The 24,487-nt window shown below is 41.3% G+C and overlaps 1 protein-coding gene across 5 annotated transcripts in view; it reads right to left on the reverse strand.

Annotated features, from left to right (window-relative positions):
* The window catches only part of myo18ab (myosin XVIIIAb), a 140,019-nt gene that overhangs the window by 81,154 nt on the left and 34,378 nt on the right, over positions 1-24,487 (reverse strand). For 3 of the 5 annotated variants that reach the window (XM_034112971.1, XM_034112969.1, XM_034112972.1), the window contains 9 exons: positions 12,603-12,690; positions 8,991-9,097; positions 8,395-8,571; positions 7,972-8,182; positions 6,286-6,428; positions 5,961-6,061; positions 5,111-5,174; positions 4,570-4,714; positions 3,542-3,553 (listed from right to left, as the gene is read on the reverse strand). In XM_034112971.1, coding sequence (XP_033968862.1) covers positions 3,542-3,553; positions 4,570-4,714; positions 5,111-5,174; positions 5,961-6,061; positions 6,286-6,428; positions 7,972-8,182; positions 8,395-8,571; positions 8,991-9,097; positions 12,603-12,690 — 1,048 coding nt within the window. The remainder of the gene's footprint in view (positions 1-3,541; positions 3,554-4,569; positions 4,715-5,110; positions 5,175-5,960; positions 6,062-6,285; positions 6,429-7,971; positions 8,183-8,394; positions 8,572-8,990; positions 9,098-12,602; positions 12,691-24,487) is intronic. The other 2 variants (XM_034112970.1, XM_034112973.1) reach the window with 1 other exon arrangement.

The raw sequence follows: 24,487 nt of genomic DNA on the forward strand, positions 1-24,487 counted from the left end.
TTATCTAAAGCCCTGGAGCGAGTAGTCTACACCCAGCTGCAGTCTTTCTTAACCACGCATGGAATCCATGAAAACTTTCAGTCTGGCTTCAAACCCATGCACAGAACTGAAACAGCCCTTTTAAGAGTTTTTAATGATCTGCTCCTAGCCGCCGACTCAGGTAGCCCAGCTGTCCTGGTGCTGTTAGACCTGACAGCTGCCTTTGACACTGTGGACCATAGCATCCTGTTGTCACGGCTTGAACAGTCCGCTGGCATCACAGGCTCTGCTCTTGCATGGTTCAGGTCCTACCTGACAGACCGTAGCTTCTCAGTGCAGCTAGGTGCCTTCTTCTCTGCTAAAGCCCCTCTTACCTGTGGGGTTCCCCAAGGCTCTATCCTGGGCCCCATCCTCTTTTTACTGTACATACTGCCCCTAGGTTCAATTCTCACTAAACACAATATTCCCTTCCACTGCTACGCCGACGATGTACAGATCTATCTGCCTCTCAAAGCAAATGTCAACTCACTACAGCAGTTGATGGACTGCTTAACAGAGATCAAATCCTGGCTGAGCCAAAATGTCCTTAACCTCAACGAGAGCAAGACTGAGGTCATCTTTTTTTGGACCCCAACCTCCAGCCTCTCCGGTTGATATTCTGGGCTCTCTCAATGAAAACATCCTCCCCTCTGTCATGAACCTTGGACTGACCTTCACTAGCATTTTTAAATTCGACAAGCAGGTCAGCACCGTAGTCAAATCCTGCTTTTTTTTTAAATAAGACTAGCTAATAATAGTTTAAATGTCTTCCTCACAATTGTAAGCAGTTATGAAATACCTGTTTGTGAAAGGTTATTTGTATTTTTTATTGTTCATATAGAAACCACACCACTGCTTTCTGCTCACTGGTGAGTTAGCCTATGAATGAGTGTTAAGCACATCAGGCTGGCAGTTGTATGGGCATTGCACTATGGTAGTTGCTATTTGCACATTGTTAATCTTGGGCATCCTTAAATTGTTTAACTGTGAGGTGTTATAAAATTGAACTGTACTCTGGAGACAGAGAACACTACTACACTTGTGAAAAGGCCTGTTTGTGAAAGGTCCAAGTGTTTGTTTGTTTTTTAAGGTAAAAAAGAAACAGCATAATGGGATGTGCAGTACTAGTAGAGAGAAGCAAATATGTAAAGCACTTTTTTGTTAATTTATGATTTGCTGCATATAAGGAATAAAACAAAATCCTCTGTCGTACCATATTGAATTGTATCATTATTTTGCATTGTGTTGAATCGCATCATATCGAACTGTATCGCAACAGGGGTGAATCGTATCGTATCCCGTATCGCCTGCTGCTTCAAATGTATCGTTAATGTATCGTATCGTTGGCAACGTATCGAGATGCGCATCGCATCGGCCTCAGTGATGGAGATGCACATCCCTATTCTATGGCTGCCAAAAGGGGTCTGCAAATATTGCTCAAATTATGTCAGTTGATTATCTGGGCTTGGACACTGTTGTAACATAATGTGATTGAGTTGCATAGTGTTAACCCATTCTACGCACTCAAATATGAAGATGAAGCCCATTATTTCACACGTTATTTAGCTTACCCTCTTCTCCAAAGCAACTCACATACACTTCTTTATAGTAGAAATGCCAATGGGACCCATTTGGGGTTAAGTATCTTGCCAAAAGACTCTTCAACACATTGGCTGCAGGGGTGGGATCAAACCTCGGACCCTCTGATTCGTAGGCACCTATTTAAAGGTCCCATGACATGCTTTTCCGGTTATTACCCGTCCCCTTGTGTGTTATGTAGGTTTTTATGCATGTAAACGGTCTGCAAAGTCACAAACCCTCAAAGTACACCCTGTAGCGAGTAAAACACAGAAAAGACCTGTCTATGCCCAGAACGCCTCGTTGGAGATTTCTCTTTTTCATTTTGTTCTTCCGGGAACCAAGTGACGTAACGACGACACCATGGACCAATTGGTCCAAATGGACCAAATGGACCAATCCGCGGAGCCGTTACGTTAAGACTTCCTCACACATACACACTCAATCTTTTCTCAGCTGCAGCTCCGGGGATTTCTCAGCCTGAGACGGCGGGACGCGGCGAGGCTGTGAGTCCACACACACAGACTCACAGCCAGGCTGCGGGTGGGTGTGTATGCTCGGGCTGGGTTCGGGCTGGGTTTCGCTGTGTCTCGCAGACCCCACGCAGCAACCAGGAAACCACACCAGTAAGCCAGCGCACACTGTCCGCTCCTCTCAGCAGCGAGCCTCGCAACATCCCGCCAACACGGCACCCAGACCCCACGCAGCATTCTCATCTGTTTGTCATTACTGGTGTCATTTTCTGGTTGCTAACGCCATTGTAACACATAATCACTGATGTTCAGCTGTAACGTGTTGGACTCATCAGAACAGAGTGGGCGAGCTGACCAATCAGAGCACACTGGACTCACAGGGAGGGGGGGGCAGGGGCTCCAACAAGCCGTTTAGGACAGAGATTGAATACACATACTATACAGAGATGCTGCCTGAGAAAACCAATGTGAGTTTGGAACATTGAACAATGTAAATCTATTCTAGTAGACCTCAACAATGGAATTATGATCAGTAGAAATGGCCATGTCATGGGACCTTTAAACATCTAACCCCTGAGACACAGCTTCCCAGAGATTAACAGAGAAATAGAAATCTGAGCCAATCCAAATGCTTTTACTACCATTCTGGTGGGGACATTGGCCCTACCTTTTTCTTTTTGCTGGTCATTGATAACATTCAGGCAACTTCCTGTATGACAAAACCTCCACTCAAGTAGCCAATAGACCATTTTGCCGAAACATAAATTTGACCTGTTGACCTGTTGACTTTGATTGGTGAATTGTATCCACCAATCAAATATTTTCCTCTGCAGCTATGGGAGTAAATGAACTAAGCCTCACAGATTTTGGTAGTCTTTTGGTGGAGAAACACTTGATCATACACTGACTGGTTTGGGTCTGGAGGCAATTCAAAGCCAATGTGTTGAATGGAACCAAGGCAACCTGACAGCCTGTGCTGCCAGCCAATCATAGAGCTCAGATACAGAGCCAGTTAATCAACAGGAGCTCCCTGCCAAGCACATACTTCATGGGGATACACAGTGTAAGCTGGGAAATACAAGTTGTGTGTCAGAGAAGTGAAAACAAGCTTTACTTTGCTTTTGAGAATGTGTTGTAATACGAGAGCAGCTCGGGAGTTGAATGTGGGCGACATGGGGACTCATCAGAAAGAAAAGTTTAAAAAAGGGACAGTAAAGTTCTGATCCCTGTGATTTTTATCTCGCAAAAGGGAAAAGGGTGAGACAGGGAGCGGGAAGACGTCATGAAGCAAACACAAGGGAAAGAGATGAAGAGAGGAGGGGAGGGAGGGAGGAGGAGCAGAAACAATAAAAATGCTAATGTCTTAAGGCCTGGAAGGAACGATAAAGGCATTAACACATAAAATACAAACAAGAGAGCCTCTGAAATAAAGTGAAAAAGAGTCAACAACTTGGGTGTTGTTTTTCCATTACCTTCATCTCCGTCTGCATTTGATAGGGCGCAGCATGCAAACATGCAAGCAGAGAGAGGGGGTTAGAGATAACACAGTTCAGAGGTTCATCAGTTCACAGCAGCAGGAACACATACACATTAGCAGTAAACCACAGTGACACCACCATCATGCTTTAGAAGACCAAGCTGAGCAGTTAGAGATGGCGCTGTTGGATCCACAGGCCCCTGGTTTGGATGCTAAATGATCCTCTGCCAGGAGCTGAAGAAAGTTACACACTGAAGACTTTGAAAATTGAAAATGTTCCAGCTTCATGTGATTTTTAGCCTCGCTGTCATGTTGACACTGGTCTTAGCTCAGACGAGGTGTGCTGATTATTCCTGAAACGGAACATCTTTGCTTTCCTTCTGAGGAAGCAACACAGCAGAGGTGAGCCACCTCCACTTCTCATCATTAAACATGAATACACACTTGTAAAAAAATGTGCTGGTCAAGATGTTTGGGAAGATTTCAAAGTCCTGGAGGAATATAAGAAATTCCTGTCAGGTATTATCTGTGTTTATTATTAGACTTGAAAACAATTGATAGGAAGGTTTTTGTAAAAATGACATTATGACATTGGATTTATATTTAATTCGAAATTATTTCAAATAACGTTCGAGACTCTTTGTTGAACATTGTTACTTAAACTTGTATCATAAACTCTAATGTAAAACTTGTTTTATTCTGTAATGGAGCAACTCTAGTAGTACAATAATCAGATTTCGATTTGATTCACATGTCAAGCCTGACACCTAGTGGCAGTAAGGCAAGGCAAGGCAAGGCAAGGCAAGGCAAGGCAAGGCAAGTTTATTTATATAGCACCTTTCAACACAAGGCAATTCAAAGTGCTTTACAAAAAAATGATGTAAGAGGAATGTCAACACCGTTCTGATTTAACACATGCATGATGTCTGTGTAACGACCAGTAGAAGCAATAAGACAATCTTCCATATTAGCGAGATGCTTCAGATTTGATGTACTTGCAGTTAGTCAGGTGGGAGTTCCTACCTTTAGTGGCTCCTGCGGCCCCTAAGTGGTAAACGGCCCCCAGGATGAGCCAAAGGGCCTTCTGCTCCTCCCCAGAGATGCCCAGCACCTTCATGGCCGCCTGCAGCTTGGTGAACTGCTGCGAGGCTCGCTGCTTGTCTTCAGGCTGGAGAGAATGGGATCCAACTTTAGAAATCCCTAACAGGAAGTGCAATTGTTGCAGCTGCAAAAAGCTACTACCATACATTACATTACATTTAGCTGATGCTTTTATCCAAATCAACTTACAATAGGTGGAATAAACCATCAATATACAAATTCAGTTGAATTCAAATGTTTTTTTTTCATCAATAAAGAGCCCAAAGGATAAATTGACAACAAATGACAAGACATTGAGGTACGGAAGTTCTAAAACAATTGTTTCACCAGAGTTTGTCTTTGACCCTTCTTGGTAGGTATTATGTAAATACAATTTGTTTTAGCAGGTATATAGCTCGTTAAAATAGATAAAGATTTATTAAATCATAAAACAGACAAAAGAGAAAGCTCTTAGTTGAATTACCTTAGACTGTGGGAGGATCCCAAAAGCACTGTTCTGAGCCAGATGGTTAAAGTGCAGCTCCGTTCTGAAGAGAGGAGCACAGAGGTAAGATATTAGCAAATGAAATGATTTCAACGTACCTGTATTCAGATTTGGTTTATCCCACAATTCCCGCCATTTGTGACGCAAAAATATTTAACCTTGCTTATTTATCTTCTGGAATCATGTATGTGTTAAGTGCACAAGTATGCTTATATGTTTTAACCTCTAACTTGAACTGTTATTATAATCCCAAGAAGTATTATTTTTACGACTCAATGTTATGATCAAAAACACATTCAATCTCCTGACTACAACATACTTGATCCAACCTGATCTGATGAGCTGTGATGCTCAAATCAAAACAAAACTCATCTAAAAAAAACTTCCTGCAATTGGAGGACAATTTAAACACCCCTTTTACTGTCATTGAACTAGGGCTGTGCGATTATGGCAAAAATCCTAATCACGATTATTTTGGTCAATAATTGATATCACGATTATTAAAAACGATTATCCATTTACTTTGAAAACATCCATTTATTGAAACAAAAATGTGAACAGTATGTTTTTAACAGTTGATTACCCTGAACTTTAAGTATAATTCAACTGAAAAACCAAAAAAGAAAAAAATAACATTTTTTTTTTTTATAAAAATAATAATCGTTTTAGCCAAAATCCAAAATCGTAATCGAGATTAAAATACGATTAATTGCACAGCCCTACATTGAACATCACAAAATATGTATAACTTGAAAAACTAAAGGACTTCATAGTATTGCTATTCAAATGCTGAGGTTTTGCTGAAAAAAAGAAATGCTAAAAGAGTCACCTCAGGCTGCTGTCGGCCCCGGCCATCATGTAGTAAAAGACGTTGAAGGTGGACTCCGCCTCGGGCCGTTTGCTCACCCTCAGTTTCTCCAGCAGCATGGTCTGAGCCGGAGGAGAACACAGGTTCAGTTCTACTATATGTCTAAAATAGAAGTTGATGAGTGTGTGTGTTTATCTTTATCACATTATGGGGCCCCCAACATGTTAGCACAGTCACAACATGGGGTCCAAAAGATCTTTCAATAAATCCGGACCTGACCATTTTTTTAAAAGATGTTGCAAATAGGGTTCATAACAAGAGTGCGTATGTGTGTTTGGGGGGGTACCTGGATGGAGGCAGAGGCCACCTGCCCAGCCTGGTCGAAGTCGAGGGACACTACGTGGGAGAAGCGGCTGGCGTTGGTGTTCATAGAGGTGGAGCTGTTGCCAAAAGCCTCCAGGATGGTGTAGACCGCTTGCCACTTCTCAGCTGTGTCACAAAAAAGAAAAATGTAAAAGTGGATCTCAACATTTGTTCTGGAACATCAGTGCAAACTGTTTTAAAATGGTTCATCCGCCCTCTTGTGGTTTTTTTAGTTAATACTTACGCAACAATAATAATACGCAGTTTGTCTAAAAGCAACCAATAACATACTTGACCCTAACACCAACCTATTATGTATTACATACATTAATAGACAATGGATTAAAAAAGTCCCCGCATGTGGACTGACCTTACTGTGAAGGAGACAACATGAGGCTAATAAAGTCTGCAAAGAATCATTATACGTAGTGCTCATCATACATTGAAAATAACAATAGCTCTCACTGTATCTACTGTAGTTAGCTAGTTAAAGGTCCCATGTCATGCTTTTCCGGTTATTACCCGTCCCCTTGTGTGTTATGTAGCTTTGTATGCATGTAAACGGTCTGCAGAGTCACAAACCCTCAAAGTACACCCTGTAGCCAATAAAACTCTAACACAGAAAAGACCTGTCTATGCTGCCCCAGAACGCCTCGTTGGAGATTTCTCTTTTTCATTTTTTTCTTCCGGGAACCAAGTGACGTAACGACGACCCCATGGACCAATTGGTCCAAATGGACCAAATGGATCGATCCGCGGAGCTCCTCACACACCAGGATCCCTTGGCGTCACTATCAAACGCAGTGGGGGGAACCTTTAGCGTACATTTTCAACCAACAGGGAGTCCCATCGACTTGCATAGACCTCCCTGGTTGGTAATAGACGAGTTGGGATGGCGGAGAAATGCTCTCCGCAGACCCATTCTCACAGCGTTTATAAACCTTTTTCTTACTCAATATCAAGCCACACTTATTGTTTTTACTTCGGCTGTGAGTGTTTGTGTGTGCTCAGGATGAGTTTCTCGCTGTCTCGCCGACCCGGAAACCACACCAGTAAGCCAGCTCACTGAGCAGTGAGCCTTGCAACGTCCCGACCAATCAGAGCGCACTGGGCTCACAGGGAGGGGGGGGGCAGGAGCTCCAACAAGCCGTTTAGGACAGAGAGTGAATACACATACTTTACAGAGATGCTGTCTGAGAAAACCAATGTGAGTTTGGAACATTGAACAATGTAAATCTATTTTAGTATACCTCAACAATGGAATTATGATCAGTAGAAATGGCCATGACATGGGACCTTTAACTGTTTTTATAATGATATTATGTTATGAATGGCTGCGGCTCCACTATCTTTGTAGTTTTATGTGCCTAACGTTAGCTATCTAACTCCAGCAGTGCCTTTATGCCTTAACTACTAAAAAAGTGGCTTTAATATGTGGAAATGATTCTGCGGATCAAAATGTGCCCCAGTCGTAAAAATACGCTGGCCACAGATGATATTTTGTGCATTATTGGAAATATCCAATTAGTTTTAGTCGAGGGAGCTCTTGCAATGCTAACTTCCGGGTAGGCCTACAAAAACACATCATTACTGTACCACTCTACTAGTCAACTCTACCTATTCATGGGATTGTTGTGATAACTGCCCTCTTTTCTCTCTGCAGGCTTACCAGAGAAGATCTTGCCCGTGCTGCCGGCGATGGAGACCAGGTACTGCACCAGGTGCTGGCAGTTGGTGGTCTTGCCACTGCCGGACTTGCCCAGCAGTACGATGGACTGATCCTGCCGGGTGGTGAGCAGGTTCCGGTAGGCAGACTGGGCCACGGAGTAGACATGAGGTGCAGAGTCCTCGCGCCGACAGCCTTTGAACATGTGCATTACCTAATGGGGCAGAAAGAAACGTTAGCTTTTAGCTAAAATAATATAATCAAAATGTGTAAGTATTATAGAACTTCTTTGCCACAGTGCATACTGCAACAATAAATTAAAAAATGCAAAAATCCTACTGGTTTTTCGTAGAGGGAACCAGTCTGATGCTTACTTTGGTCCGCATATAGAAATACATCTTCCCTTGCCCCCAGTCTTAAACGTACCTTCTCAGAGTACATGGAGGGTGTGCTCAGGGGGTTGATGACCACCATGTTGGGTCCGGCGTAGGTGTGGTTGAGGTTGCCTCCGTAGCGCTGCCTCAGGCAGTTCATCACACTGGACTCATTGAGATAGAGCAGTGAGGCCAGGTCCTCTGAGCGGTTGTATGACGGAGGGTTGGCCTGCACACGAGGGGTAAGCACATACATACGTTTCAACACCACCAGCCTATTAGCTCAAATTGGAGCTAGCCTAATGTCCAGTGGTACTGTTATATGATTGAGAGATACAACTGTGTCGGGGTTCAAGTAAGATCCCTCATCTGGAGGATTGTCGAGAGCAACTGAGGAAAACTGAGGTTCTTTTCTACCAAATGGCCAAACTAACATCTGTTTGCAAAAGGTGAAACATGTTATACAATAAATATATACATATACCTTCTATGATGAATTCTCTACATTATTGATTGATTTAGTAAGTATTCCTGTATTAAGCAGGATAATATGCAGCAAGTCGGTCATTACAGCTAAAGAACCCCAACAAGTTGATCTGGACCCTGAAGCACAAGATGCATAACTTTGCTCTACCATCTCATATTCACCTTTTCTATGTCGTCTTCGTCAACTTCCAGTAATGTCCCATCATGCTCCAGTTTGATTTTCACCTTGCCCTCTGGCAGGGAGCCAGCTTCTGTCTTCACCACGGTGGCTGTGTAGAGAAAAGATAGGAAACACTGTTAGTCCTCAAACTCATCTGTTCATCTAAAAGGCTAAATGAAGCACGGACAGTTTACGATTTTCATGTTCAGAACTGGGAATTAGGCAGATAACCGTATGGATGTAAACGGAGCTTCTCATGTTCAGAGGAAATAATATTACATTTTCCCTTTGAAGACTGGAAAATAAGATAAATAGGAACCTAAATATGTGAAATGATAGATTTTACACATTTCTTCTGTTGTTTTTGATACCAAAATAACATCTGGTCATAATAGATCCTAGATACAATGCACAGTGGAGTATGGAAGTTAAACACCATGCATTTTTGGTTTTGTGGTGTTAAGGGGAAAACCATTTTAAAAAGGCACCGCAAAGGGACATAAAGATACTTTGGGCGACGAGGACACAATGTATGGCTTTTCTAGTTATTAAAGGAAGCATTTGGGCAATAAGCCTAGCTGCTCTTTCCAACAGTAAAACAACTCAAATGGTAATTAATATGTGCGTTCAGCGCAAAACTGGAGCCGGGACATGGTCTATCTTGGAATGAATACACACAACTCAAATTCTCGAGAACACATTGGCCCAAGTGTACTCTGGGAATGAATTTGCCACGTCTGAAAACAGTGGTTCAGCTTTGATTGGTTAAAAAACATACCGTTAACTGAGGTATAAATGTGTCTGAACTAAAATTCTGCAATGAGCAGTGCAAAGAAAAGGTTGACATTAACATTGCAATTGAAGAATAGTAAGGCCAAATTCCCGATCAGAATAACTGAAGTGCTGACAATTCACTCAGCAGAACTGGTGAATGCATTTTGTATGTGGATGTGGCTCAGGGGTGAACATCCCAGGGTCTACCATTCACAGGGTCAGTGTTTGAATCCCCAGACATTGCTGTAAACATCTGGAATTGGCCCGATACCTTACCCCAAATCACTCCCGCAGGACTACGCTATTGTCAGGGTTCATACACTTTTTCACCAATGATTTTCAATGACTTTTCCATGACCTTTACCTAATTTTCCATGACCAAAAAAATTACTCTCTCAGCAGTACCACTGAAACATTTTTATTTTAACATGGTAAGCTGGAAAATAAGGTCTGCATATGAAACATGTTGTGCCTATCTAAAACAAATCAAATAGTAGGCTTACTAGCTCCTACAGACTAAAGCCACTGTAGACTAGAGGGCGTGATTGTAAAAATCTCTCACCAGCAAAATAGCTCGACAGTTAAATGCCATTTTACGTTTCATTACTATACAGTATTTTAGTGGGAATGCTGTTAACAGCATTCCCACTATCTGTTCTTCTACGCACGAAATTCTTTAATTTTATTCCGCCCGTTATTTTGCCGGTCTTCTCCATCGCAGAAACTCAGTTCAAACATCAAAACGTTCAGCTCGGTCGGGAATCGAGTGCTATTACTTTTATCATAACTTTCATAATTCCAGAGATACATCCCATAATTCATCACATTTTTAACCATTGAAGTCAATGGAGAAAATCTTCAGACTTGAACAATCTTCATGCGACTTCAACTGCTACTTCATACTTTCACTCAGAAACCTCATTCCAACTTTAAAATGTTACACATCTTTCTGACATTATTCGTGTAACACAACTTTTAAATCTGATTCTTACTTTTAGAGATATTAAACATTGTTCAGACCTTGGTAAAGAGGCCTTCTTCAGATTTTAACATTAACTAGAGTGCGTGATGTCACAGCTAGAGTGTAGGAAATCTTGAAATTTGCCTTCATATTTTTTTTTTAAACTGCCATAATTCCCAAACCCTACATTCCTGAGACATAATTTTTCATGACAAACGTAGGAAAACATCTCATAGCTTGAAAAATGACAAATAATTAAGCAAAATAATTAAACAAAATGCCTCTTGAGGGCATGAAGTGACAAAAACGTTCAACATGTCTCCATTAAAGCCCATTGTAATTTCAGGCTGATATTTCCTCACAGCAGCAGCCGAACACCTTTCTTAAACTGCCAAAAAGGCCACATTATTAACCCGAAAGAACACTTCAGATACTCAAGGTCCTTGAGATGCTTCACGCTTTGAAATTTCACCGATATCTGTTACGGTTCTTCAACCAAACGTTCACATGTAAGAGGTTTATCTCTCATTCAGAACAATGGAAACCTTTGATCTCTGGACACGTCGTTAGCTCAAATATAAACACCTGTGTCATGGAACACGATGATGTCATAACTCCAACTGACATGCTCAGAGCAGCAGACTTCAGATAATGGTTAATGGTCCTGCCTTCAACAGCTCTACGTCAATTATGGGGTGTCATCATATGCCGTTTCCATGGAAACGCATCCCTCGCCATAAAAGACGATGTCGCTCTACATTAACTCCTATGAAAATGTTCAAAAAGTGCTCAAACTTCATATGTGTGCTAACAGTCCAGCCGTGAAGACATCTACGGGACAGTTTTGAGATTTCTTCAAATGCCGTTGCCATGGCAACACAATGCTCGCCATGAAACACGGTTTTCTCATAACTTCAGTGAAAATGCTCCAAACGGCCCAAAACTTCACAGGTTTGGTAACGATGCAGCCATCAACGCATCTAAGCGTATTATGGGGTGTCATCAAATGCCGTTGCCATGGCGACAGATCATTCGCCATCAAGTTAGTTCAAAAGTTTACAGTTCAAATATTCTGCTGCTTTTCCAAGCCTTTTTACTTTATTTTCTTCTCTCATCACACAATCAAGCCCCCAGTGTTCATGTATCATTTCAATCTAAATTCTTCACTTTCTTTTTACACATTACATTTCAGCATAGCAATTCAGCGTCAGCTTTTCAGCATAAAGCATTCCCACTAGCAATTTCTTCAGGAATTGCATTCTCTAGTTATTATCGTTATAGTATTACTATTTCGGCGATTCAATTAAAATATAAATTATATTTGATGCAACTTTGGTTACATTTCCATGACTTTTCCAAAACTTCAGGAAAAATATTTCCTGTATTGTGTATGTAATTATATAAGTGTATGTACGTCCCTTTGGATAAAAGTGTCAGCTAAAGGGCATGTCATAATAATAATTGAATAATTATGCTTTATATACTTCCTTTTATAACACAACACCACAATATACAGTTGATGCTTACGCGATTCAGAAAACAAAATGAAAATGGATTTAAATTGATATTTTTTTCAAAAGTAATCTTCTTTGTAATTATTAACAATACTTATTTGATGAATTGTATATGGAATTCATTTTTTAAACAGTCATTTATTTAGTTACCTTTTTTATTTTTATTTTAAAGACACCCACATTTTAAAAAGAGAAAGCACAAAAATGTAAAACTTGTGTATGTATAAATGTAACATATTCTTTGCACAATTTATAATAAAGATATGTTTAAAAAAAAAAAGAGAGAGAGAGAGAGAGAGAGAAAGCACATTGCAAGGAAAACGAGAAAAAATGTATTTGAATGTTTTAAAAGTAATCCGCCTCACCCAGGGAGAAGCCATCTTTGTGGACCAGCCAGACTTTCTCTGATCCATACCAGGCCTGCTCCGCTGCGATCTGCTCCTCTGTCTTCACCTGGGGGACACAAAGGATAAGGAGAACAATGGGTAGATAGCAGCAGAGAGCAGAGAAGAGGGAATTGTTATCGCCACGGCACTCATAGTTCAAAACCAGTACATGCTGATAGGTTATGATGGAAAAGCTTGATGAACATGCAGTGGGGCACAGTGGATGGAAAAGTCTCCCACTGAGCACTGCTGTTCCATCAGGGTGGTGTTTTTGTGTGTCTGTCTGTGTGAGTAACTTCAAAAACACACACATGTCAAGCCTCAGGGGTGTGTGAAGGGGGTTCAATGGCAACCGTGGAAACACAAAGTACTAGGGAGTACCTCAGTTCAGTGAGCACAAAAGGGAAAAGTGAGGAAGGACCAACAACCATAAACTCAAATAATAGACCTTAGAATAACATTTATTTCTAGAACAAAAAACTGAATTTCATGGTTTTTGGGTTTTAAAATTATGATAAAGGGTTATAGTAAATCGTAGGTTGATCTGTATATGTAGTTGTATGACATTTCTTACTTTAAAAAAATGCAGCCCCTGTACATGGCCTTGTTGAACTCTTGCCTTAATTAAGCTGAAATATATATATTTTTCCGAGGTCTTCGTCTCGTCTCCTAACTTGCTGTTGTTGTACCGTGACGGTTTGTATTAGCATTGCTTATTTAAATAATTTAAACAAACTAACAAAAACCAAAAAAAAAGTCAGACTTGTGGAAGTAAACCCAAATGACTTAAGAAAAATTATTTCAAACTTGGTGACTACTTAAAGTTCACATCATTTCAATGGGACGAGTGACCAAGACACACTGCACTTCACAAGCAAGCAAAGGGAACGAGCACAACACAGCACAACATTCTCCGGTGGGGGGGGGGGGGGGGGGGGGGGGGACCGTGGGACTCGGGACAGTGCAGGCCCCACCTGGGACTGCTGGGCTGCAGCATGAGATGCCTGAAGGAGGGCCACAGGGTCCTCTTCCACTGATCCCTGGTGATTTGGCCAGCATGAAGAGGTCAAAAGTCACAGTTATATATGGGTAACAAATGTTTTGCCGACACACATATGAATAGATAAGCACACAGATAAATGGAAGTATCATCGGCATGTTGTCTGAACAAAGACTGGTTTGTTATACTTATCCTGTGGGAGAGATATCAAGTTTAAATGTGATCATCAATGTGAGTATCAACTTAATCCTCTCACTGTCTTTATAGTCTTTCTGCTTAAAGGGGCCCTATTATGATCATTTTCATATTTGTATTGTGTGCCTCTACTGACCCGCCCCTTAGCCTATCAAGTACAATGTGTTGGAGCGCAAGCCAATAGAAGCGCGAGTGTTACATAGCGATGTCACTTTGTCGCGGAAGGGGGGAGAGAAACTCCCTCTGAAGGGAACTTTGGGATTTTAGCCTTAGCAGACCATTTACATGCACAACACACATTTTATAAGACACTACAGGAAATGTAAAACCGAAAAAAGCATAATAGGGCCTCTTTAATACACTTTAGGGAAAGGTTAACTGATTCTGGAACAAAAAGCAACTGCAGGACAACAAAAGTAGTAGTAGGTTCATAAACAAACATTCATACTCAGGCATTCCAACCGTCAGTACTAAAGATACAAAGCCCATGCAGGTTCCTTTATCAGCCTGGTGTGTCATGAAGATAGAGATGTCGTCATGCCACTGTGTGTTACATTGCATCTCATGTCGATGGCAAAACAAGAACAGTCCTGCCAAAAAGCTTCTGGTTGAATCATTCATACTTTATGGTGTGTGTAAAATATGGGGAGCGAAAAGAATCAGCGACTGTTCAGAAAGTATATTTAGGCTGACAACACGGGTAGGATGAATAAACAACAGTCCATTTTGATCTCCGTGTTTCTTTGCCCTAAATATATCACATTTAAGCATCTTTATCACCCATAAATCTACGACTCAACTAGGAGATGTGGCTTTGTTTTGCAGTCACAACCACACAGGAGAATCTGATGCTAAACACTCTTAAACTAACAATGTGTGAGTTTTGTTGGCGTATTAGGTTAGAGTTAGTTCCTTCAAAACGTTTTCCCCTGGCTAAAGTAGCTTTAGGGTTATCCATTATTCAGTATATAGACGCTGACTTGAAATGCTGCAGACGAGTGAAATGAGAAAAAGTTAGAAGTATTCCGGTCCTTACACTCTGACAAGTCACACGATTACAAACTCCAGCCAGGAGGCCTAGAGGAAATCTGGAGGGCTGAGGTACCTGGATGGGGCCCGGGAGGGGGCTCTGATTCTGTGGGGCGGCAGGGACGGAGGCTTGGACAGAAGCAGGAACACTGACTGTCAGCTTTGCCACAAAGCAACCACAGCGAGTCAATGACAACCACCAAAAGCAGTGTGTGAAAGGCATCGAGGGAAGGAGAGAGAATGGGGGGGAAACAGGACAAAGAAGAAGAAGACAATGTCAACATGGACTTTTGGATGAAGAAAATGCAGTGCATAAAAGCATAGAAAAAGTTAATGGACAATGGAAAGGGATGAAACTACAAAGGTTTTAGGGGGATTAAATAAGTCCAAACTACTATTGTAAACTATCAGAGTGACACGTTATTAGGCAGCAGGTCTGACATTAATTCTGTTAGCAACTTGTTAACATGCCTGAGGGGGAACCTCCCCTTTAACGCCACTGTTCAATTGTGAACTTTCTTGGAGTTTCAACAACTCCAGAGTGACTCCTCTTATCAAGTTTAAAAGGCCCCTATTATGCCAATTTCTAGGTTTCATATTTGTATTTTGTGCCTCTAATGTAATGTTTACATTACATGACATGTTACTTGTTAGATGCTTTTATCCAAAGCGACTTACATTCTCAATACTGTGGGCAATCCCCACAGGAGCAATTTGGGGTGAAGTGGTGACTGCAGTGGGGTTTGAACCTGTGCTCCCCTGATCCAAACACCAACGTACTAGTCCACTGCGCCACAGCCTCCCTGTTTACAAGCTTTAATGTCTGAAACATTCTTTATATTTTCTCATACTACGTGTATAACACACTACAGTAAAGGGAAAACCCCAAAAAGCATAATAGGGCCCCTTTAAGGAAGTATCCTTCTCCAGTTAAACTTCCATTCTACCAATTATTTATTATTATTTTATCAATAATTAAGTTTAGGCCTACAGAACATCATCGTTTATAAATAAGTGGATTTATATGTGATTTGGACAGGACTAGATATCAACAGACACACAGTTATAGTACTTTGAACCAGGCCAGAAAATAGTAGATTGGGATATCCCTATAGAGTTGGTGTGTAGGAAACTGGGATTGATATCTGTCTTTTGAGAGCAGCCATAGGTTTCAGATAAGTAAAAGGTTGTTAGCAATGCAAGTGCATGATGAAAGCCAGAGAAAGCAAGTTAGATAGGGTATGGGTAAGGAAGATAGGGCCCGGACAGCAGCAGAGGGGATCATATTTCACTCTGTCATGAGTCACCACTGGTGGAGCAACTGTTCTGCCCCTAACCCCCCAGCAAGGAGGGCGAGAGACTACCTCCTAATACTTTCCTCTGCTGTGTCTCTCTGTAAATACACACCAATAAACCAAGCATGATGAGTAATGTGAAGAACTTAGGGGCGCAGTCATTGTTTGAGTTAGGGATGCTGAGGTTATGCTAGCCAACACATTACAAAGCAACCCTATAATAGGAATAGAGTGGTGCAGTGATGATGTCTTTTTTAGGCCAACCCAGAAGTTAGCATTGCATGGGCTCCCTCGACAAAAAGCAATGGGATTTTTCTATAGAATTTTGAAATACTCCAGAATAAGATCTGTGGCAAACATATGTTAATGATGCTTACACGTTTTGCAAAGCAGCAATCAATCTCCACATGTTGACATCACTATTATAATTTATGAGGCCTAAATGCAATCAACAGAAGTAAAAAGCTAACGTTTGGCTATACGGACGCATTACTTCACGTCACTAATGCTAAACTAAAGGTGGTCTGGTGATCGGTGTGATGAAGTTTAGCAGTCTCATTAAGTCCATTATTAGCAACCGCCTTCTTTGACACAAGTTTCAGACATTGACAAGTGACATATTTACTGACGTATTCTATGTTCTATTTCCTCCTAATCTCTCCTAATCTTGTTTAACCACAGACCTTATTTCAGTCACAACGAAAAAACTAATATAAAAAAAAGTGACTGAGAGAAGGGAAGATGGAAGTGCTAAGATGCTAGATCATTTCCAGGTTTAGGACTATTAGGTGAAGCTGAGCCAATATTCAAATTTTTGTTTCAAAGCAAAAAAATGTACTTGGTTGTGTAAAAGATGAAATGGACAGACAAAGAGACATAAAGCAAAGACAATACAAGAATAATGTGCAGGTAGACAGCGGGGTGATTTACAGGGGCACCGAAGATCCTCATCAGACGTCTCTGAGCCTCCTCGGTGGGACTGAGCGGTGCCTCCTACAAGTCAGAGCAGCAACACATTGACACTAAGCAAACTGACAGAGCCGAAGCAGAGCCCATGACTTCACACAATCTCAGAGAAAAATATTCCTCTTACAAATCTATCTGGAATCATTTTCCCTAGAGGACATTCCTGTCATCAATATTACAAAGCATATTTTTGTAGTACCTTGTTAGTAAATGTTCAAAGGTGCTTCCAACACCATGCACACTGGTAAATCCATTCCACACACACTAATATACAAGTGTCTGGTTAAGAGAGTGATATTAGAAACACACTGGTTGCAACAAACCAGCAAAGCAAATCAATTTACCAAAGACATATGGACAAACATAAGGGGTCTGACTGCTTTAAGCCTGTGGGAAAGAACCCTAGTCCTAATTCAACTAATGTGTTTATCATATCATCAAAACAGAGCCATAATTCATGTCATAAATACATTCCAGAAGATAGATCTTTCCAGCAAATAAAAATAATATTTCTATTCGACAGCAAAAGTTGTAGGCCTTTCTAGAGTTACTTTACTAGTCAGAGGCAGCGTGTTTTTTGGAGTAAGCTGAGACCCAGTCAGGTCTTGCACAAATTCAGCATGAGCCCAGGAAAAACAGTATGTCTGCCATCTGTTCCTGGAGAGTTGTACTATCTGTTCATGTTCATGGGTTTTGCTTTGAGAATGCAACACTGCAGTAATTGGATCTACATAGGTCTCTTGTTGGTTAACTCAAACTCTAGACCAGTGAAATCTTGCATTTGGAGCTGTATCTGGTGGGACTCTTTTTAAACAAGACTTAACTACATTCTGCTTAACAATCACCGGAATAGGAAATTATTGTCAGGAAGTAGATACCTCCTACTCCTCAACAGCCATTGCAAAGGTGACCAACAATAAAGGTAATCAACAATAAAGGCCTTGTAAAACTTGACTTTTTCAGTGCCAAGAAACAAATATCAAAATAATGACTAAAGACCAAGGTCTAAGGCTGGAGCCACACGAGGACGATAACGCAAACGGACCGAAATCGATATCAAAAAAGTCTTCCGTCCACACGCAATAGGCACCAGAAACATGTCCGTTCACACGAGACCGCTCGAAAGCGCTGGAGACGCTGTAGTACATATGCCGGGCCTGTAAGTGGCGCTGTACTCCTGCCACAATAGCAGAGAAGAAGACTTCCCGCGCATGGTTGCCATGGTTGCCCTTCTGTTTATTCTCCGCTGTGGACGCTCTGGCTCTTTTTCTCCCTCCCCGAGGCAAGCGTTTGCTCCTGCTGCTCTCCGGTAGTCCACCAGCAGCTGAAAAACACCCACCTCTCCGCCTCTTCCAAGGGACGAGGGGACCATGCGGCAGAGTTCGATTTTTTTTCCGCCGGTCAACATGTCCGTTAAAGTTTAAATCTTCCGGACAAAATTAGAAAAGTGCCGGTCAAAGGTCTTCTTTGTTATTTATTGAGCTTTAAAACAAATTGACAACGACTCTATATAATAATATAAGAATAAAAAACGGAGACTCTCTTTTCCTCCCCCTCTTCTGACAGCCCAGCAGCTGATCTCTGAGCAAGAGAGGTGGGGAGACCGCCTCTCTTTTGCTATTGCTTCAACGTTATCAGGAAATGATCGTATAGGCGTAAACACGGAGCCGATTGCCCCCCCAGAGCGTTTCGTTTGCAGATCTACCCACCTTGGGACCCGTTATCGTTATCGTTTTCTGCGTTTCCATGTCGGCCTCGTGTGGCCGAACCGTCTATCTGATAGTGAACTGTAGCAGATACGACCGTTATCCTCCTCGTGTGGCCGGGGCCTAAAGCCCCTCTGGCAGAATATGTCAGACATATCAGAAGCAGATGTATTTTTTATGTGGTTTGTCTTACAGGTAGTATTACAAAATAATCCTTAAGATTGTTCAAAATAAAAAGGTGTATCCCCTTGGAGCAAAACTTTACATTGACTATACTGTCTCTTTTCCACTGGGGATGGACAGTACACTTCAACACACTCCACCAACTGATGTTTATACGTTTTCTTGTCGAAAAGTGCTTAATGGTTGAACAGAAAGCACAGCAAACAAATTGAAACCAGGAGTTCAAAATAAAACGTCTTCTAAACAATAGCAACTTTTTCCGTAGTTATTCTGAAGAAAGGTACACATTTAGTATTCCATTTCATTTTCCGTAGCTTGCCAACGATGGCCATCAAGTAACTCTAAAACCAAGACACACTGAGGTGTGTTCTTTTATCTCAAACATGCATTTCAAACGGTCGTGCAATTTCCACACCAATGTCCCAAATTTTGACCAGACATGCAAAGTGTGGACAGTGTACCTCTTGTTGACTGACAGCAGTTTGTTGAATGAGAATCAGAGATTGAGGGGGAGACTGTGGACCGGGGCTGGGACGGAGATGATCTTTGCTGACAGGAGCTGCAACTGGAGAGGGTTTCGCAGCTGGGCTGAAACGTGGTGGAGGAGAGAGGGAGGCAGGTTTCTGGGCCACTTGGGTGGTAGGAGGATTTGTAGGACTAGGTTTTGTGGCAGAAGGAGGATTCGTAGGACTAGGTTTTGTGGTAGAAGGAGGATTTGTAGGACTAGGTTTTGTGGCAGAAGGAGGATTTGTAGGACTAGGTTTTGTGGCAGAAGGAGGATTTGTAGGACTAGGTTTTGTGGCAGAAGGAGGATTTGTAGGACTAGGTTTTGTGGCAGAAGGAGGATTTGTAGGACTAGGTTTTGTAGCCGAAGGAGGATTTGTAGGACTAGGTTTTCTGGCAGAAGTTGATCTGTGTGCAGGTACAAAGCCAGGAGGTGGAGACAAAGGGGAGGGCTTGGGGGATGGGATAAAGCCAACAATTGGTGGCATCGACAAGGGTCTGGAATGAGTGGATTTGGAAGAAATAGCCTTGCTGGGGGAGTTTACAGCAACAGGAGATTTGACATCATGTGTAGCTGTAACAGAGCTTGTCGGTTTGTGATCAACCTCTTGTGGCTTTGGGGTGGTTTTATCCTCTTTCTTCTCCTCTTTGATCACCTCTGGCACAACTGCCTTTTCCTGTTTCTTCTCAATTTGCTTCTCCAACTCTATTATTTTCTCTGGTCGTTCATCCCTAATTATTCGTGGACGGGGCTCTCTTGTCCTGCCTCTTACCATGAGGTTTGTCAATCCTCGCGAAATGTCGTCTTTTTCTTCTGTTTTGATGACGTCATGTTTAAAAGAGAATGCTGGCATTACTGGGGCCTTAGACATTGAAGCTGGCGCTGCTTTAACTGGTTCAGCAGCAGGCTTGGCTGCTGGTGGAGCTCTGTCTGATGGCTGTGTTGGCACGGCGGTCTCGTCCTCTTCAGTTGGTACGACCTTCCTGACAACGCGACGAATCACCTTTATTACTTTCTTACGTGTCAGACCATTGTCTTCTGTAGGATCCATTTGGTTGCCATTGGTGACATTCCCGTTGGCTGGACAGTTGATCACACTTTTGCGCACAATTCCATTTTGCTCTCGCTCAATGTTCATAACTGGCTTTGGACTCAGAGGTGCTTTTGGTGGTTCAGGGCTCCTTAATAGCTCTGTCGTCTTTGAAGGGGCCTCAGGGCTTTTGAAGCGTTCTGGCACTTTAACAGGTTCCCTGAGTTTAGGTGGGGAGGGACTTCTGACCCGGGTTGACAACTCGTTATTCGAAACGGACGGGGGACTTGTTGCCCGGAATAACCCCCTGCCAGGGTCTAGAGCTGGTACTGACTTGGCCCGGCTGGGCGCCCCCTCACTGTCTGGCTACTCATAGAGAGGAAAGAGAGGTGGTATAAGAACATGAATGATGAAGGAAAATCCAAGCATCATATCTTTAATAATCAAGATATTGGTGATTCTTTGAGCTGAATGTATCATTAATAATTGTTTAAAATAATGGCATAAAGCCTAGTAAACTACATGGTTACAAACCCTAACCCTACACAAATGTAAGAAGAAGAGGAATGAAGAGCTAGCTGCGCACTACCTAACCCCTCAGTGACAATTTAAAGTAACCTGAAATCACACATATGGTGCTTGCTGGGAGATCTAACTGAAGGCCATTTGTTCAAACTTAACACCAAATGACCAGCTGCTAACAGTAACTCCTGCATGGCTACTCTAAAGCAGACAAACGGGACAATATTTACTTACACTTTTGCTTCCTGGATCTTCTTTGATCTAAATATTTTAATATAAAAAGAAAACTAAATCAAAACCTTCACACTACATGAGGCTGTTCATCACACATCGTGCAAAGTCACAACATGCGCATTTTCAGTTTTATTTGCATTTAAATTATGTTTGCACTGCAACACGTTCTCAAAATACAAACAGTCAATCTTACTAATTCAAGGGCTTACAAATTATGCACTCACTGCATTGTAAGTGAACTTGTTAGGTGTCCAGCAAACGATATAGGTGGTACAATATCACAACGTCTTTAACGTGCTTAGGCATGAGAGTGAAAGCTATTACAATCTTAGTGTGATACAAGCAAAAGCCACACGTATCTCAAGACACACATGTTAATACACAGTGTAAAACACCGGAAAACCATGCAGTTTGAGAAATGTCCAAGTGAGACTTCCCTTTTGTTCCCAGAAGGAAAAGCGAGATGAGAATGCCATGTTGGCTGATCTGCTGTCATGGGCTGTGATGGATGAGATGAGAGCAAGAGGAAGAGGAGGGGAAGGGGAGCTAGGAGAGGAAGAATGGTGAGAACACAGACAGATGAATAGAAATGACAATCTTCAGGGATCTACAGAGATCTTTGAATTGTCAATGTAAGCAGAGCCACACGTTGATGGCAAAGCGATGAATAGGATCTTAGAGAAGTAGTGGAGGTACAGGAGATTATAGCAGCAAAAATACACCACACAAAAAAAAGGTTTGAAACTAAAACATTGTCACCCCACTATAACCAAATAGTGAACAACGCTCCACGAAACCATGAATGGTGAACAAAAATATAAGCATCCCTGGTAACTTTTATATGAGCAAGAAGAAAATGCCAAAACAGTTCTGAATACATGCATCCAGCTTCAGAGCAAAATCAGAAATAAATACTGTACAGGCTTATTTTGAAATGTTTTGAGACATTTTCATTATCCTATTTCTAGATTCCTTGTTTTTCAGTTTGCCCACACATCAAACATTTCTCTTTCAATTATAATACTTTATGCTAAATCTCTTCTCTGTCATGCACCTTAAGCAGCCAATATAGGTAGGTATCCTAAGCTTCGGAACCCAAGAAGAGCAGGAGCATTAGCTTTAACCAAGCCAATGTGAATTTCTACCACGGAATACAGTGGTGCAGTGATGATATATTTGGGGAAGCCAACACACAATTTAGCTTCGCAAAAACTCCTTTGACAAAAAGCGATTTAGGAATTTTGCTGAAAATAAGATCTGTGGCAAACAGACAATGATACCCGTGTTCAGTGGGATCACGTTGAGTAGTCTCTTTTGGTCACCTGTAAGTAGCCAATGTTTTGAACACAGGTAAAAGCTCCCCAGTACGGTTTTTACTGACCTATTTTATGTCATAGAACAGAACGTTAAAATATCTTAAGCTACATTAGCTACAGACCTTATTTTAGGCCTCTAACCAAAAACTGATAAAAAAAAAACTGTTGAATTCACGGCAATGGAATCCGGAAGTGCTCAAATGCTAACTCATTTCTGGGTTTATGACTCAATCCTTCAACATTCTATTATATCACTGTTAGAAAAATACATTTACCGCACTGTAAAACAGACTGTCATTTTTTGGATAATAGTCACATGCTGAATGCTTCAGAAAAACCTGCTGCCTGAAGTTTACACTGTACAGGGTTAAGTAGATGGGTTCTGCCTTGTCTAACGTATTTAATGTATCTTTTCACAGTGCAAAAAAAAACTGGTCTCCCTTAACCTGATTCGGACAGTAGGCCTTTAGCCCTTCACTGTATGGGATAGTGTTCAGGTCTGGCCTGCAGTCAGTGACTTTTATCAGTGATCTGGTCACTGAATTAGAACACTGACTAACAGCTTTATTTTTGGATCAGAGAGTAGCGATGTGGGCCAGATAACGCTCTAAAAAGAAAGTGGAAAACGCACATAGGCCTGGCTGAAGTCATACATCACAAATATCTATTTTCTATACCCTACTAAGATGAGTAAGCCTTGACAAAACTAGTCAAATTAGACACCAAATATCAGAGCACACTAGGGTATTGTTTCTCTATGATATTGAAGTCAAGCACAATTCAAACAATATTTCTGAATTGCATTTGTTTTGATCGTTTCAATTTCTGTAAGAACTTGCCCAACTCTTGTTTTCGAACTAATCAATGAATGTGCTTGAATTTGAAGGTACTCTATAAAGACTACTCATGAATGTCATACATTATCAACTTTAAACAAAACATCCTTTACAAACCAAATGATACACCCATTTCCAGAAACATTTTATCATCATTCACAGAATCAAATCTAATTTAATCATAAACCTAAAAACTCTTAGCAGCAGACATGTATTCTAAATAAAGTCCTGGGTTTACAATTTGTATTGGATACAATTGTTATTCAAACATACTTGCAATCATATACAATGAATGTTTTCTAGTTTTTTTTAGCACTGGTCCGGTATTACCTGTGGACCTCATGTGACCCTAGTTGTACTTTATTTACACAGGAGAATTTTGCATTTCATTGGAATAGAGACAACAGCGTTAACGTCATACCATTCACATATGGAAGATGTATGTCAAATATATCATGTTAAATGTTTAAAACAAAGAACTGTGGCATTGCATGCAACCAAATATTTCCAGCTCGGAAGCATACTATTCAACAGTGGTACAACATTATAATACAGAATCAACATGATAGAATTTGGTCCATACAAAATATCCCTGAATTTCACCTGACCCTATGAGTTTATAAAGTGAGTGTGAATAAGTTGGTCTAAAAGTAAACATACCCTAAAACTTTACATGTCATAGTCAAAGTCACATACAATATTGACCTTATCAGAGCACCACAACATATGACACAATAAGTAAAAGATGTGCTGTAAAAAACCACAACATAAGAGTCCACTAAATCTAAACTACATTTCCCAGGAGTTCATACATCGGCACATGAGCTCACTGAGCATGTCAACTTCTTCAAACCAGCCAAACTGACATTTCTCACACTTCTATGTTCAGATTATAACACTCTTATTGACTAACATCCGAGTAGAAAAAGGGAAACTGTCACATAGCACAAAAGCTATAATTGTTAAGTGCTTGTTTCAGTTGGAAAACCACTTAAGCTGCCCCCTCAGCTAGCTCTAGTCTATAAATAGAGCCAACGGCTGTGGGAC

Source organism: Trematomus bernacchii, unplaced genomic scaffold, assembly GCF_902827165.1.
Source record: "Trematomus bernacchii unplaced genomic scaffold, fTreBer1.1, whole genome shotgun sequence".
NCBI classification, from domain to species: Eukaryota; Metazoa; Chordata; class Actinopteri; order Perciformes; family Nototheniidae; genus Trematomus; species Trematomus bernacchii.